General features: G+C 35.2%; 2 protein-coding genes and 1 long non-coding RNA gene across 4 annotated transcripts; all 3 read right to left on the bottom strand.

Moving 5' to 3' along the window:
- Positions 1–311: 311 nt before the first annotated feature.
- On the bottom strand, positions 312–1,210 carry LOC114739403 (uncharacterized). Its single transcript, XR_003739599.1, has 3 exons — positions 1,189–1,210; positions 832–901; positions 312–700 (listed from the first exon to the last, which is right to left on the bottom strand). It is a non-coding gene; the product is annotated as an uncharacterized LOC114739403 (long non-coding RNA).
- Positions 1,211–1,839: 629 nt separating this feature from the next.
- On the bottom strand, positions 1,840–3,310 carry LOC114739402 (CCR4-NOT transcription complex subunit 9-like). Its single transcript, XM_028927464.1, has 7 exons — positions 3,230–3,310; positions 2,831–2,914; positions 2,601–2,690; positions 2,442–2,484; positions 2,157–2,263; positions 1,964–2,059; positions 1,840–1,884 (listed from the first exon to the last, which is right to left on the bottom strand). The coding sequence occupies exons 1-7, from the start codon at positions 3,308–3,310 to the stop codon at positions 1,840–1,842; spliced, it is 546 nt and encodes a 181-aa protein (XP_028783297.1).
- Positions 3,311–6,302: 2,992 nt separating this feature from the next.
- LOC114739401 (HD domain-containing protein 2-like) lies at positions 6,303–10,755 on the bottom strand. Of its 2 annotated transcripts, none has more exons than XM_028927462.1 (8): positions 10,321–10,755; positions 9,790–9,914; positions 9,608–9,645; positions 8,887–8,997; positions 8,719–8,798; positions 8,196–8,232; positions 7,455–7,496; positions 6,303–6,728 (listed from the first exon to the last, which is right to left on the bottom strand). In XM_028927462.1, the coding sequence occupies exons 1-8, from the start codon at positions 10,606–10,608 to the stop codon at positions 6,643–6,645; spliced, it is 807 nt and encodes a 268-aa protein (XP_028783295.1). In that variant the 5' UTR covers positions 10,609–10,755; the 3' UTR covers positions 6,303–6,642. The 2 variants fall into 2 exon arrangements, with proteins under 2 accessions (XP_028783295.1, XP_028783296.1); XM_028927463.1 differs by having other exon boundaries at positions 7,455–7,491; positions 10,321–10,608.
- Between the last annotated feature and the right edge of the window lie 2,871 nt (positions 10,756–13,626).

Genomic DNA, 13,626 nt, shown 5'->3' with positions numbered 1-13,626 from the left:
CCCTCTTGGTCATGGAGTTATTTATTCTAATAAGTATACTTAGAATAATCCTAAATATATTTAAAATGATTTTCGATAGTGCCAAGAATTCCCCAAGAATTAATGTGGACAAGGGCTGTGGATTTTGCCCGCGCCTATTCGGTAGACTTGATATTGCAACATATTAACCTCGTAAGTTAAAACGGAGTACTTTGCGTTTATTACCTTCCAAACACGAGTACCACACTCGGAAGAGAGATCCAAAGTAGTGTCATGGCTAGTTCCACAAACTAAGAATCATATGGTGCAGTAACAATGAGATTATTTCTAAAACTGCATAGAACATTTTGAAATAGGATCTATAACAAACCAAGAAGCAACAGAGGGACAGAATTTTGAATCAGAAAACTACAGTTACATACCATTTTCACATTTACAAACTGCTCCAGTCAATTTTCCATCCATTGTAGTTCCAATATACAATGGTTTTTTACCATCAAATATACAATTTTTATTTACACTAGCTGGTCTTCTATCCATCACAGCAATAAAATTGAAGGGCCTAGTTCTTGTATTCATGGTCACAGAGAAAGAATCCTCAAATGGAGTTCTCTATGTATGATCCATCACTGATCAAGCGTTCACAAGCTGTTCTGCTGCTATCGACCTTATCAACTGTCAGGAGAAGTTGTTGAAGCAAACTCCCAATTACAGGAAACTCCTACAATTTGGCAAACCGAAAAGTAGATGCTCAAACATAAGTAACCTCAGAGATGAATTCCATATTCCTTGATGTAAGCATCACATAATACTAGAAATTAGAGAAAGCTCAGATAAGAAACTTAGGCCTACATTTATTATTGGATGAAAAGAGCCATTTGAGATGGGATCTGGAAGGTTCTCTCTTATCATGTCATATCCCCTGATTAACATAGAACGAGCAACCAGAAGATAGGGTGAGAGATTGCAATACATCCAAAAGATTTTATCCTTCTCTTGAAAAAGAGCTTGTGTAGATAAGAACAAGTGACGAAAACCTAGATGACACGATGCTGAAAATTAGAATAATGTTGTTTGATTCAACTGACAGGGAAAGGTGTCAGAAATTTTTTTTTTTTTTTTTGCTGCGCGTACCAAGAGTCCAAGACTAAAATCTTTTATGCTAGAGCATTGGATCATCAAAACAGATCTGTGAGACCTGCATCTTACCTCATATTATTGCATAACAGGAACAGCACCGGATTACATGAAACAAGAGGCGAGGGGAGAAACTTTGATCCACATCTAAATACGTAACCTAGCAAAACAAAGTTATATAAGTGAGGGAAAAAAAACAACAACAGAAATTTTAAGCTCAAGACAACAACGGGACAATAATGGCAAAGTTTAGAAGACATTAATACCAGTTGATACCATGTTGCCATCAGTTTCTTAAGCAGTTTAGACTTGGGATTACATATGTAGGACAATCCTGAGTCGTTTTGTAGGATGGCTTCAATGATGAACATTCCTACCTGGGCAAAAATGCTAATTAAATGTTAGTCAACTCCAATTAACATAGAAGACTTCTAGTATTACTACATGATCATAAAACACTTCGTTCCAAAAGAGCCAAGATTGAAAGAAGATAAAATAAGCTCTCCCAGGAACCAAGCTTCTATTACTATCAAGTTGTGCATAAATATTACACAAAAATAAATTAACAAATAAATGAATTTGTTATCAGAAAAGTCGATTCATGTGCCAAGTTTAGTGATGTATGTTAACTTTAGTTCATAAATAAATATATTTTCGTTGGCAAAAATAAATAAGTAGGTATATTTCATAAACCACGGAATTGATTAATTTTCAGATAACCTATCAGTTCTGCAGCACAAACAAACGATCACTGTCTGTATTGCTGACCTGATAGCTCGAGAATCATATTGTACTCAAACACTTATCTAAGCAACAAGTAACAAAGAGTAATGCAAGTGCAAACTACCACTTTGGAGAGTTCGTTTCCGATCTCTACACTAATCCGGCATACTTCCACCATGTTACTTTCCACAGCCCATTGAATGATGTTTGATTCTCTTGCCTTCAAAACAATACAATCTCCAGGATGAAAGTTCAAGAACTTCATTTCACGACACAAAAAATCCTTAAAATGCTAGAAACATCAAAATAGAGTTTACCTGGCATAGAATGCCTATCACAGACAGTGCAACAGCTCTAACATTCTCAAATTCCTCCAGAGGAGCTCTAAACGTTACTAGTGGAACCAGAAAATTGGGGATTGAAGCTATGTTGATCAAGAAACAAACTTGAGTTAGTGATAACGGGATTGAAAATATATTAATGATGAAACAAAATTGAGACAGAGATAACGGAATTTAAGCTTTATTCATCAAGAAACAACATTGAGTCAGAGATAAAGTTATAGACGCAAAAGATGCATAACCAAGGTCACAAGGGCTCACATTTCACAAATTTGTGCCTTGTCTCCTTACCAGCTGCAATGCACTGTAATTGGACTAAAAAACAAAATGAAAATGAAAATGTTGAATATATATAGAAGCCAGGGTGGAAATTTCTCACTATTTCTTCTACAATTAATAATTAAAAGAAATCTAAATTGCCTGGAATAAGGTAAGAACATTTGCCAAACGCTTGGAAGCTCTTGCAGTGAGACTTCCATCTTCCATCATTCTGAAAAACGTCAACAACTCCTGTTTCAAATAACAACAGAATTAACAGTAATAAGTATTATTTGACCATTGCTCTGTTCCTAAATTTATTCAAGAAAGAATTAGAAGCAGTGCCAAACTAGCGATGATACGCGTAATTGATGCCTTTATGGAACACGTACCTGTAGCAAAATAGTCATTGTACTGCAGGAATGGTACAACATATGCCCAATGCTGTAGTAATTATCCGGATCTTGCTCCCTCTTCTATCTCAAATCTCACAATAAAAACCAGTGTCAGAAAATTTTCATCGTTCAAATTTCTAAGTAAGACGCCAAAGAATCGTCATTAGTCTTAATTTTCATTTGATCACGCAAAGAGATGTAATCTATCGAAACGAGAAAATATGAAAAATGACCCCAAAGAATGAAACCCATTTGCAGAATTGAAACTCATGTGGATTATGGATAGAAGATAACAAGTGAATGATAGTTCCAATCACAAGTATTTCTGAGAACCAGATATGCAACGGAAACCTAGATATGGAAATGAACGAGAAAGAAACTACTCTCAAGCAGAACCTCAAGAAGAAAATTGCTGAGCTTTCTTAGTGCTGATTCTCTGTTCTTCTCGTCCTGCAGGTTGAGAATCGCCTGCGGCATTTCTGTGGCTTTGTTCATGTGCCGATTCTTGGACTTCTTTCTTGAACATTGTCGGCGACTCTCTTTCGCGGGATCTTCAAAGGAAAAATCAAATTTAAAATGAATTACTCTATAACTTGTGGGGAAAGTTAAAAAGAAAAAATCGAAAAGAGAATGAAACGTGCCTTGATTGAGGTTGGAATGGCGGACAAGAATGGACGTTTCCTCAGACGCCTTCTCCACTAGAGTGTAAGCTTTCGGACGTTCTTCTGTTTCCGTCATCGGAGAATGAGAGTATGGACCAGGAAACACTGTTCGAAGGAAAGACGGGCATAGTTAGAGCATGCAGGAGGAACGCATAATAAGTGCACAAACACATTACGGTAAGTAAATCACCTTATGAGGAGGCCATTGAAGCTTGGCTAAAGCACCAAAAGTAAAGCTCGGGTTTGTTGCAGCAACGCAATGGAGAAATGTCAATCAGATTAACAAGCAGAGCAAACTATGCACAACTTCGTAAAATTTTTTTTTTGTCAGTATATTCCGATGGACGACGGGCAATGGAAGGGAATGCGATCTTGATTGGCTCAGCGCTGAAGAAGACGAAGAAAAATGGCTGAAGATTCTGAAGACGCAACTCAGCATGTATTCCTTTTATACTCGATTTTTGCAAACTAGTCGTTATAGGAAAATAAAGATTCTTGAAAAAGAAACACTTGAATGAACCGAATATTTGATGTTGTTTTAATATGGGAAAATTACACATAGGTCCCACAGAAGAGATTTTATTCATTTAAAATCTCATAAAATGTCAAAATTATTGACAGGTCCCAAAGGACTTTAGAGTAATATGTTTTATTTGTAAAAAGACCTTACTGCCCCTCACATTCCAATTTCACATTTGCTCTGTCATTGCGATTTACAACCTCAGCAACAACTATTAACAACCCAATAAAAAGGTGTTAACAACCTAAACAGTATGCGTTAACAACTTACTTTATAAGATCACATAACCTCCATATAAAAGTAAATTATAACTAAATAGTATAATACAACAACTTTAACACTAAAATGGGAAGCTTTTCGAAACTATTAAGAACTTTAACTAAATCTACTAGGATTATAACAAAATTTTAATGCCGAGATTTATTGACAACCTCAATGGTGAGTATTAATAACCTAAGGAAAAATGTTAACAACCTTAGCAGTGTCTGTTAACAACTGACTTTATAGGATAATATAACCTCTAACTATAACTAACTAAATTATAACTAAATAGTGTTAAAGTTAATATTATATAGTTGTTAGAGGTTATATTATCCTATAAAGTCAGTTGTTAACAGACACTGTTAAAGTTGTTAACAGTTCTCCTTAGGTTATTAATACTCACCGTTGAAGTTGTCAATGGATTTTCACATTAAAATTTTGTTATAATCTTAGTAGATTTAGTTAAAGTTCTTAATGATTTCAAAAAGCTTCCCATTTTAGTGTTAAAGTTGTTGTATTATACTATTTGGTTATAATTTACTCTTATGTGGAGGTTATGTGATCTTATAAACTAAGTGGCTAACAGATATTGCTTAGGTTGTCAACACCTTCTCATTGGGTTGTTAATAGTTGCTGCTGAAGTTGTAAAATGCAATGACAGAGTAAATGTGAATTTGAAATGTGAGGGGCAATAACATCATTTTACAAATAGAATATATTACTCTAAGGTCCTTTGGGACTTGTCAGTAATTTTGATATTTCGTGAGACCTTAGATGAATAAAATCTCTTCTGTGAGATCTGTACGTAATTTTCCCTTGAAAGTTTTAATCATAATTGATATATTAGTCGATGATTTATTGATTATAATTGATTATCCTCTGATCCTAAATATAAGGCCTGTTGATTCTAAATATAAAACATATTTTATAGTGTAATTTATACCACAAAATAGGTTTTATATTTAGGACCGAAAGAGTATTATCATTAATCACTACCATGGATTTTTAAAACTGTATACAGCCGTCGAACATAGTTTGAAGGAAACACTTTTTTTTTTTTTGCTAAAGCATAGGTATCTTCTTATTAAAGGTAATCCTATTCGAGGCACTATCAGACACTAAATATGGGTGCCTCTCTCAGCAAGAATTTAAACCTTGACTTATCACGTTATGAGAGACTAACCTATTCTGTTATATCTAATCCGTTGGTTTCAAGGAAACATTGATTGAAGACAAGGTTGACATTTTCATATAGTGGATGGATTATTCCTGGGTTTTAGAATGGAATGAAAACGGGCCGAAAAAATTCCCATGCGCGGGCCCAAAAAAAAAAACTTGGACAATGTCATGCATCTACAGCCAATTAGAATGAAAAATCAAATAGCATACTGGAAGATCTACTGCGTCAATTGCAAAAGCTTATCAGGATGTTTGCGGTTTAGTTTTCTCTTTCAAGCCTAGCTTGTCTGTTACCCAAAACCAAAAAAAATCATATAGCAGTTTCCGCTCACTGCTTCTTTCCTCGTTCTTGAGTGGAAACCTTACAAGTGCAATGCACTACTCTTGAAATCAATTTTTCCCGCCAACAGAGAGAAATCCAACAACCTGATCCTCATGGCTATATATTTTAAGGATGCGCAGTCATAAGATTTTTCACAAAGGCATTGATTTGCAAAATACTACCTCCAATCTTTAATATAAAAGCTTATTTGACTTTTATTTTAATCCTAATTACAAAGACTTCAATCAATTTTGTTTATCATACTTATCTATTTTTTTCCCAAATAATCTTTGTAATAATAGTAGTTTTAATCAATATACTTGATTAGCAAAGATATTTTAAGAAAAACAACACTTATTTAATACAAGTAACTAACTTAACTAATTTTCTCAATCTACTCAAATTAATTAACTAACTTGTATATTAAGGACCAGAGGCAGTAAATAAATAAAATTTACGACTTCGTTTAACCCTTAGATCAACTTAAACATGTAAATATAGTTCCCAAAAAAAACCTTAAACATGTAAACAAGAAATCAATATAGGCTTCGCTGAGATCATTAACCACCAAAGGTATGTTGAGGCCCAAAAAAATGTCTAAGAGTATTCAAAGATGTCAAAGGAAGCTCAGAATTGGATGAGCACGTAGGTTATATTGGTTAGCTAATATTCTGTTACTAATGAAAGCGGGTTGTACTTCGACCCGCTGCTTCCTGCGCAGCCACCATTTCTCAGCCTGTTGGTGGGCCTTGGGCACCCAGCGTGGGATTCTTTGCTTGTTATCACATCGCTGCCAGTTCAACTTCCACCTCAACCACCAAGCTTTCCAATTATTGCAATAAGAACACAAGAACCGGATCAAATATCAGTGTAACTTGGGGTGATGATTTTTCGTCCTCCTTGATACTATTTCCAATGCCCAAGCTTTGCCCGTTTCAGTCTGAAACTTCCCTGCCGAAAAAGGAACAAGAGAATTCGTAAGGCCATTCAGATGTTCTGTTGGAAGATGACAGAACAGTACGAATAAACTACTAATACTAACATCACTAAAATAAGCAAATAATTAATTAGATACTTTGTTAACATGTGTTAAGAGTCATCCATCTTCATACATCGTCCTATAATTTCTGGATCTCGAGAAAACATGCGAAGGAACCAATGGAAGGATCTAATTCCAGATCACCCAACAAAATTTGAATATCAGAATCACAGTCTAATGTGGCACCCAAACTACACAATGCTCAGCGGCAAGCTATGCAGGCCCAAAAAGAATTGCATCCTTAAAATAATAGCATTATGGACAACCCGCGATTTCCCAGTCAAATCAGAGGTTGTTAGCCAACAAAATGCATTAAAATTTGACAGTAAAACGAAAGGGAGAAAAAGAGACACTTGAACGTTTGGGCTGAAAATCTAAATTCCAAATTCACTCAAAATCCAACAGCCTTATCTTCCTATGAAGCAATCATGCACAATGTCAAAGAACAGTAAGATGGTCTCAGTATATTAGATAGTGAGCTTTTTGCTCTCTTCACTTGCACGAAAGTTTCTTTCCCAAGGTCACCTTGAGCCCCATTTTGGGTTGCTTTGCACAATAGCATGAAGAAGCATTAAAATATAGATGAAGCAGAACTAGATGAAGCAGAGACTAGAACTAGATGAAGCAGAAACCCATACCAGCAGTTGACTCAAAAAATTCATCCAAATCCTTCTGCTGCTCTGCAAAAAGCGATGAGAGAATGTGTCAGAACTCAGAAGATCGAGACCACATGGATGAGTGAAAGATGCAGCATAATGAAACTGCCAAAGTTCCAAACAGTGAAAGATGTTCCAACTTCCTAAATTTTATAGATCAAAACTGTGTTTCAAATAATCTCGTTTGGCAAGATGCATTCTGTCAAAGGGAAGTTACTATTCTACAGACTACATTGAAAGTAATCAAGACATTCCTAATTATAGTAGTTAACGGTACAGATTCACCAGAAGCCAATATGTGCAACATACATATCCTACAGAAAAGGATATAACATGACAATGGCAAAACCATGGATAGAACAGTTCTTAGACCTGCCTCAAAAATATTAGTATAGAATACTAATTTAATGCTCAACTGCTTAATTATCATCTTCATCATGGTAATTTCAGCGTACAACTAACTGTAGCCTCTAAATAAATTTCACAGATATGAGTCAAGGAAAACTATATCTCATAGGGAACCCAAGAACACCATGGAGAAAAAGTTTAACAAAGTTCAATGTCATATCGGGTACACAAGAGCCTTGCTAAAATGATTTTTATCCGGAAGATGTTTGATGTTTTGAAGATTAAATGATAATTTGCGTGATTTAACAGAGTTTTAGAAGCCATAACATTATATAGTGAACAAAGACGAAACAGAAAGAGGAAGCAAGCACTCACCATCTTCATATTCTAAGGCTTGAAGTATCATCTCCACCTTTAAAGAGCAAATATTAATATAATCAGATTAACTAAGTTTGCAAATATTAACAGCCAAATAGAAATGTAGATTTCATGCTAAAATATTCCATTATCATGACCAAATGAAGTTCTCGACAAAACTTTGAAAAACTCGATATTATTTGCACGACTGTTTTTTGTTTCTTTTTGTTGGCATAAGCTTTGCTGGTGGCAACCTGAAAATGCAATGTAGCCCAATTGCACCTTTCTGAACCCCTTGGGGGAAACAAGCAAACAGAATAAAGTAACAGATTTGAAGCATGATCACCACGTTCTAAATATTTAAATCTTCCCGCCACTGTTCTCTCCATCATATAAGCAGATAGCTTTTATAACTCAAAGAGAACTGTGTTTTATCTGGACACCATCTATGAAAAATGTTCCAACTTTCAACAGAAAGTAAGAGAACATCACAACAACGTTCATTGACAAATTCATCAAATAAGTTCTCAAAGTCACAAACCTTGTCAAGATCCTTGACAAATTTAGCTTCTGGTGAAGAATTTGCTTCATACTCCATCCATAACTCAGCTACTTCCGATGCTTCATTAAGCCAGTTGGAAGATACATCAAGAGGGAGTTTACTTAATCCAATCATTGACAAACAATTTTTGTAGTGACATGGAAGTACCTCTAGATCCTCCACCTAGCATTTTACACATATGATCAAGTGCTTCTCGTTCTCGTCTACTCTTTTCTTCTTTTGAAACACCATCTGATGGCGTAATATCCCCAACAATAGCTATGAAAAATATGAAAAAAGAAAGAGCATCAACTATTAGCTCAGAAAGAAAGTATCGGGCAGAAATGCAAATGGTATTATAAGCTCAAAGATTAGCCTGCAGTAATTTCACATACTCGAAATTGCAGAAATAATGTGTCCTTCTATCATTATTAAATTTGAGGTACCCGAAACAACGCAGAAACTATTTGTCTTTCTATCATTATTAAATATGGTTTCAGAAGATCGGTAGGGCTAAAAACATGCACGATTAAGCAAGCATGCAGCAAATCAACGGCTTCAAAAAATGGATCCAATTCTTTCAAGTAGATTTAAAGGCATTTCCTCTCAGACAGTAGAATGTGCCAGTTACAAAAGGCCCGTGCCTGAGTGGGTTTTTTTGGGGCAATTAACAGAACAAAATTCTCTCGTTTTCCATGGTTCATTCGCAACACAGTATTATTTTTCGTATGAGCCACATATAATCAACCCCGATTTGTCTAAGCATTTACTCATTCTCCACCTTGCGTTCGTTACTTTCCATCCAAAGTCATCCATACTCGGCCACTTTAAAAAACGATTTTTACCAGATATGCGGAAGTTATAGGCAATCAAAGGCAAAGCATCATACCTTCAGCAATATCGTGAACAATAGCCATTTTTATACACCTGGAAATAACAGACAACTAGGTTTCAGAATTTTTACTCATTCGAACTTTAATACGTGCCCACATGAAAAAATAATAGAACAATCCACATGCTAATGTAAATGTAATCAAGCATTACAGCTGAGGAAGAGGAGGGGAAATTCACTTGTTTCGGTCTATGCCAGGGATATCTGAAGCAATCAGAGCCATCAAACCCATTCGATACATATGATCCGCTATTGATTCTGGATCCTTAACATCTTTACGTATCCATCCTGCTCTTTTTGTTGTCTAATTCCGACACAGAATTCAAGTAGTTACGACGATAATAGACAACAAACGAAACGCAGACAATAATTGTGAAACGAAGTCAGGAAGGTTAAGCCTGCATTTATCTAAAGGCATAAATCAAACCGACAAATTTAATGATTATCAAAACACCTACTCTATGTTTTCAATCTTCACGGCACCTTGAAATTCAGAAAAATATGCTTAATCGAAGTACTAATAGAATGAATTAGAACAAATAATTTGGAAACTGACATCAGAATAAAAGACAGAAAGACAGAAGTATAGCATTTCACATTCGCATCCATTTAGGCTATAGAGAAAACTCCGAAACAGAGATTTTCCTACTGGATAACTAAACCGAGAACTAACTAAACAAGCAACACCAAAGAACCTAAAGGAGAAGCACCTTTAGGCGGTGACATAAAGAGAGGAAATCAATGGCAGAGGAAGCAGAAGAAGCTGCGTCGTCGACCGGCGAAGAAGAAGCATTGACATTGCCCGAAGTGGTGTTAACCGAGGACGGGGAGGATGAAGCTGCGGCGGCCATTCGGCGATAAAGCCTAGAAGCAGCGGGAGACCAGGCGCGAGCTGCAACGAATTTGGATCTAAGTTGAGTGCAAGAAAGACAGGAAGGTATGGTGAAGATGAGCGAAGAAACTGATTTACACAACAAAACTCGGTTTCCACTGCTCATTTTATCTCGCCCTCTGTGTGTGTGTCTCTCTCTCTCTCTCTCTTCTAATTAATTCCTTTGGATTCACTTTTCTCCAGACTTTTGGCACTTTTCTTCACATTCGGCGCGTCCACCACAACCGCAAATGAGAGAATTAGAGAAACGAGAGAAGCATGGAAGAGACTAGGATTTGGTGTGTGCTAGTGCACGAAGGGGATGTTGCTGTGGGTATTTACGAACGATCATCTAGGAGCCCTCCAAGATGCTGCTTGAGTGACCCTGCAACGAGCCAGACTGACTTATATTTTTGAGCCGCTCATAGCTCCGCCTCCGGCCCACCAGAAAATTTGGGATTCGGAAAATACAGGAACTCCATGTTCCTGTATATAGCATCGGCAGGATAATAGGATCCCACTTGGATGTCAATGTTAAGGCCAACGTTTCCCCAACATTACCCTGCATTTAACCGGCTGACACATAAGTTTTTCTTAAAAATAAATAAATTAATTAATTAATACTACTATAATTTATTTGTGTCAAGACTTAATGACATAAAACTCCCCACATTACGAGTTGAATACAAATTATGATTTAAACTCCTTCAGCCTTAAATGTAATACTTAGTTTGTAATATAATTTTGTATTATAAAATGAGTCTTTCATTTAGGGTCAGAGGAATACTTCATTTGATTCTTAATAAAAACTAAGTTGATTAATTTGGGGAGATTAAAAAAACTAAAAAATTGATTCAAAGTATTTACATTTATTATTTTTATCCAAACTAATTTGCCTAACTTATAAACTAATATATACTCTTCTAGTCTTATTTATAAATCATTTCTAACATGTTTTACATAGACTAAGAAAAACATTAAAACTTTGTTAACTCTTATTTAAAATTCAATAACTTTTTAACTTTATCTCTGTTTAATATATATTATATCTCATTTAAACAAAATTAACACAATAATAAATTATGAGTAAAATTGTACATATATTAAAAAAATTTCTCTAAATGCATTATAAATAGAACCAGAGAAGTAATCTAATGATACACATAATTATTTTCAGAAAGGTCATGCAAAATATGCTACAATTAAGTAATTTTTTTAACTTTGTTAGTATCTTCAAATTAATTAACTGAGTCAATATATTTAAAAACCCGAGACAGCAGTAGATTGCTGAATATACTAACGGGTTCGGAATAAAGATAAACTCTCTCAATATACCATTTATATGAACAAAACTTAAAATTGTTTTATAATGGGTGGATGAGATGATGTCGCCCACCTCGCTGAAGCCAGAGCAGCCCGTGAGAAGTTAGCCTGCAAGCTAGCTGGCCTATATTTCCAAATTGGACTGCTTTTGGGGCAAGGAAGGTGAGCCTTGACTTGTTTTTTCTAAGCATTAGCACCGATCTTTCGCCTGAGTCCAATAAGCCCAATAAGTGGGGGAAAATATTACAAGGCAATGTTTAAGCACATTGAGGAACTGAGGTTAACAATAATTAAAGGACGACCATCTTAATGGCGTGGAATAACATGGTAATTTAAGCTAATTATAAACCCATAAACGAAAACACCATCCTAATTCAATGTCAAAACGACCAGCTATGATCTCTGGCGAAGAATAATATCATTGCTACATGTTTCTGACCAAGTCATTGTGGTAATTTGGCTCTGCTCCTTCCAGTTCAAGGAGGCATTCTGGACTTACAAACCTAAGACTCTTCATAAAAATGTTCTCAAAATCTCTTCCACACAGTGATCACTTATTTTTTGAGCAGCATATTGAAGAGAAATCGCCAGGTTATGGTCGTCGAGGCTGGCCATGGAGTCCCCTTCCGGCGCAATGGCCGGAGGGCTTTCTTCTGCTAAGGCTCTTCCACCGTCTGCCTGTGAAAACTATGGAGGCTAACGCCACCGTCAGAAGCCAAACCACCATGGCTGCCCGAAGGGTTTTCATGTTTTGAGGATTCAGGTGTTTGATCATGCACTGCTAGCTGTAAGGGATTTATAAGGGGAAAGGTTTGAGCAGTTTATTGTATAGTTTTAACGTTTTGAGACGTTTGAATCTAATTAGTTCCTGTAGATTAACGTTTCTTGCAGTTTTATTAGTCTAGGAAATCAAACCTGACTGATATATTGATGTATTGAATGTTATATAGCATCCATTAAAAATAACTATATCCAGGACTAAATAAAACCCGTTATCCTTTAAAAAAATGAATATTTGCGAAAATTGTTTCACATATGTATTATATTATAGGAGCACTATATAAATATAAAATTATTGTGGTAAAAAAAATATAAAAATTATTATTGATATAATAAATCAATTTTAATTTGCTTATTTGCATCTATGTTTATAATAGAATTAATGTCTAAACTCTAAATGTACACAAGTGAAGCATCCCTATTTCAAACCATGTCAGTTAAAAATTTAAAAATATTAAATAGACATAAATTAAATTAAAACATTGAAAATTTTATCAGGTATCATACTTCAGTCAAAAGATTTTTAAATTAAAAAAAAAAGAACATTTCAATCAAATAAAAAGTATCAATAATAATTTTATTATACTGATAATATTTAACATTCATTTCCTCTTGATTTCTCTCTATTACTCTCAGGTTTCCTAAACTCAGGCATTTGGTTCAAATTTGAACCCGTTACGTTGTTGGGTTTTGGATTGCGAGTGGACTTGATTCTTCAATACTGAGTTTAAATCATGCAGAGAAAGGAAATTCCATTTAAATTGTTTTCTCCTTCCCATTTAAATTTATTTTGAAGAAGCCAACTGAATAAACATTCATAAATTGGAAAAATAACCATTGGGGCCTTATAAAAAAAACTGATACTCCCATTCGTTTCATACCATGCGTGTGTTTATGTGTCCTCTATTGCATACAGATTATGAAATACAATAAATTATGTGATATAAGAGGCAATCGCAGTAAATTCCAAAACATCCAACTTTATGGCAGAAGAAAAAATAAAAAAAGGCCCAACTTTGTCACATAAGACGCAACTTCAAAT

The sequence above is a fragment of the Neltuma alba genome, unplaced genomic scaffold, assembly GCF_004799145.2.
Source record: "Neltuma alba isolate B1F8T4 unplaced genomic scaffold, ASM479914v2 tig00013955_pilon, whole genome shotgun sequence".
Lineage (NCBI taxonomy): Eukaryota > Viridiplantae > Streptophyta > Magnoliopsida > Fabales > Fabaceae > Neltuma > Neltuma alba.
The sequence above is the reverse complement of the archived record's forward strand: the minus strand, read 5'-3'. Positions and strand labels throughout refer to the sequence as shown.

Coding starts and splice junctions, on each gene's coding strand:
- LOC114739402 (XM_028927464.1), bottom strand. CDS start 3,310: ATGCCGCAGGCGATTCTCAACCTGCAGGACGAGAAGAACAGAGAATCA. Junction 2,691..2,830: donor CAATGACTATTTTGCTACAG/GTACGTGTTCCA, acceptor TATTTGAAACAG/GAGTTGTTGACGTTTTTCAG. Junction 2,485..2,600: donor ATGTTCTTACCTTATTCCAG/GCAATTTAGATT, acceptor GTCCAATTACAG/TGCATTGCAGCTGGTAAGGA.
- LOC114739401 (XM_028927462.1), bottom strand. CDS start 10,608: ATGAGCAGTGGAAACCGAGTTTTGTTGTGTAAATCAGTTTCTTCGCTC. Junction 8,998..9,607: donor TGTTCACGATATTGCTGAAG/GTATGATGCTTT, acceptor TATTTTTCATAG/CTATTGTTGGGGATATTACG. Junction 8,799..8,886: donor GCTAGGTGGAGGATCTAGAG/GTACTTCCATGT, acceptor GGCTTAATGAAG/CATCGGAAGTAGCTGAGTTA.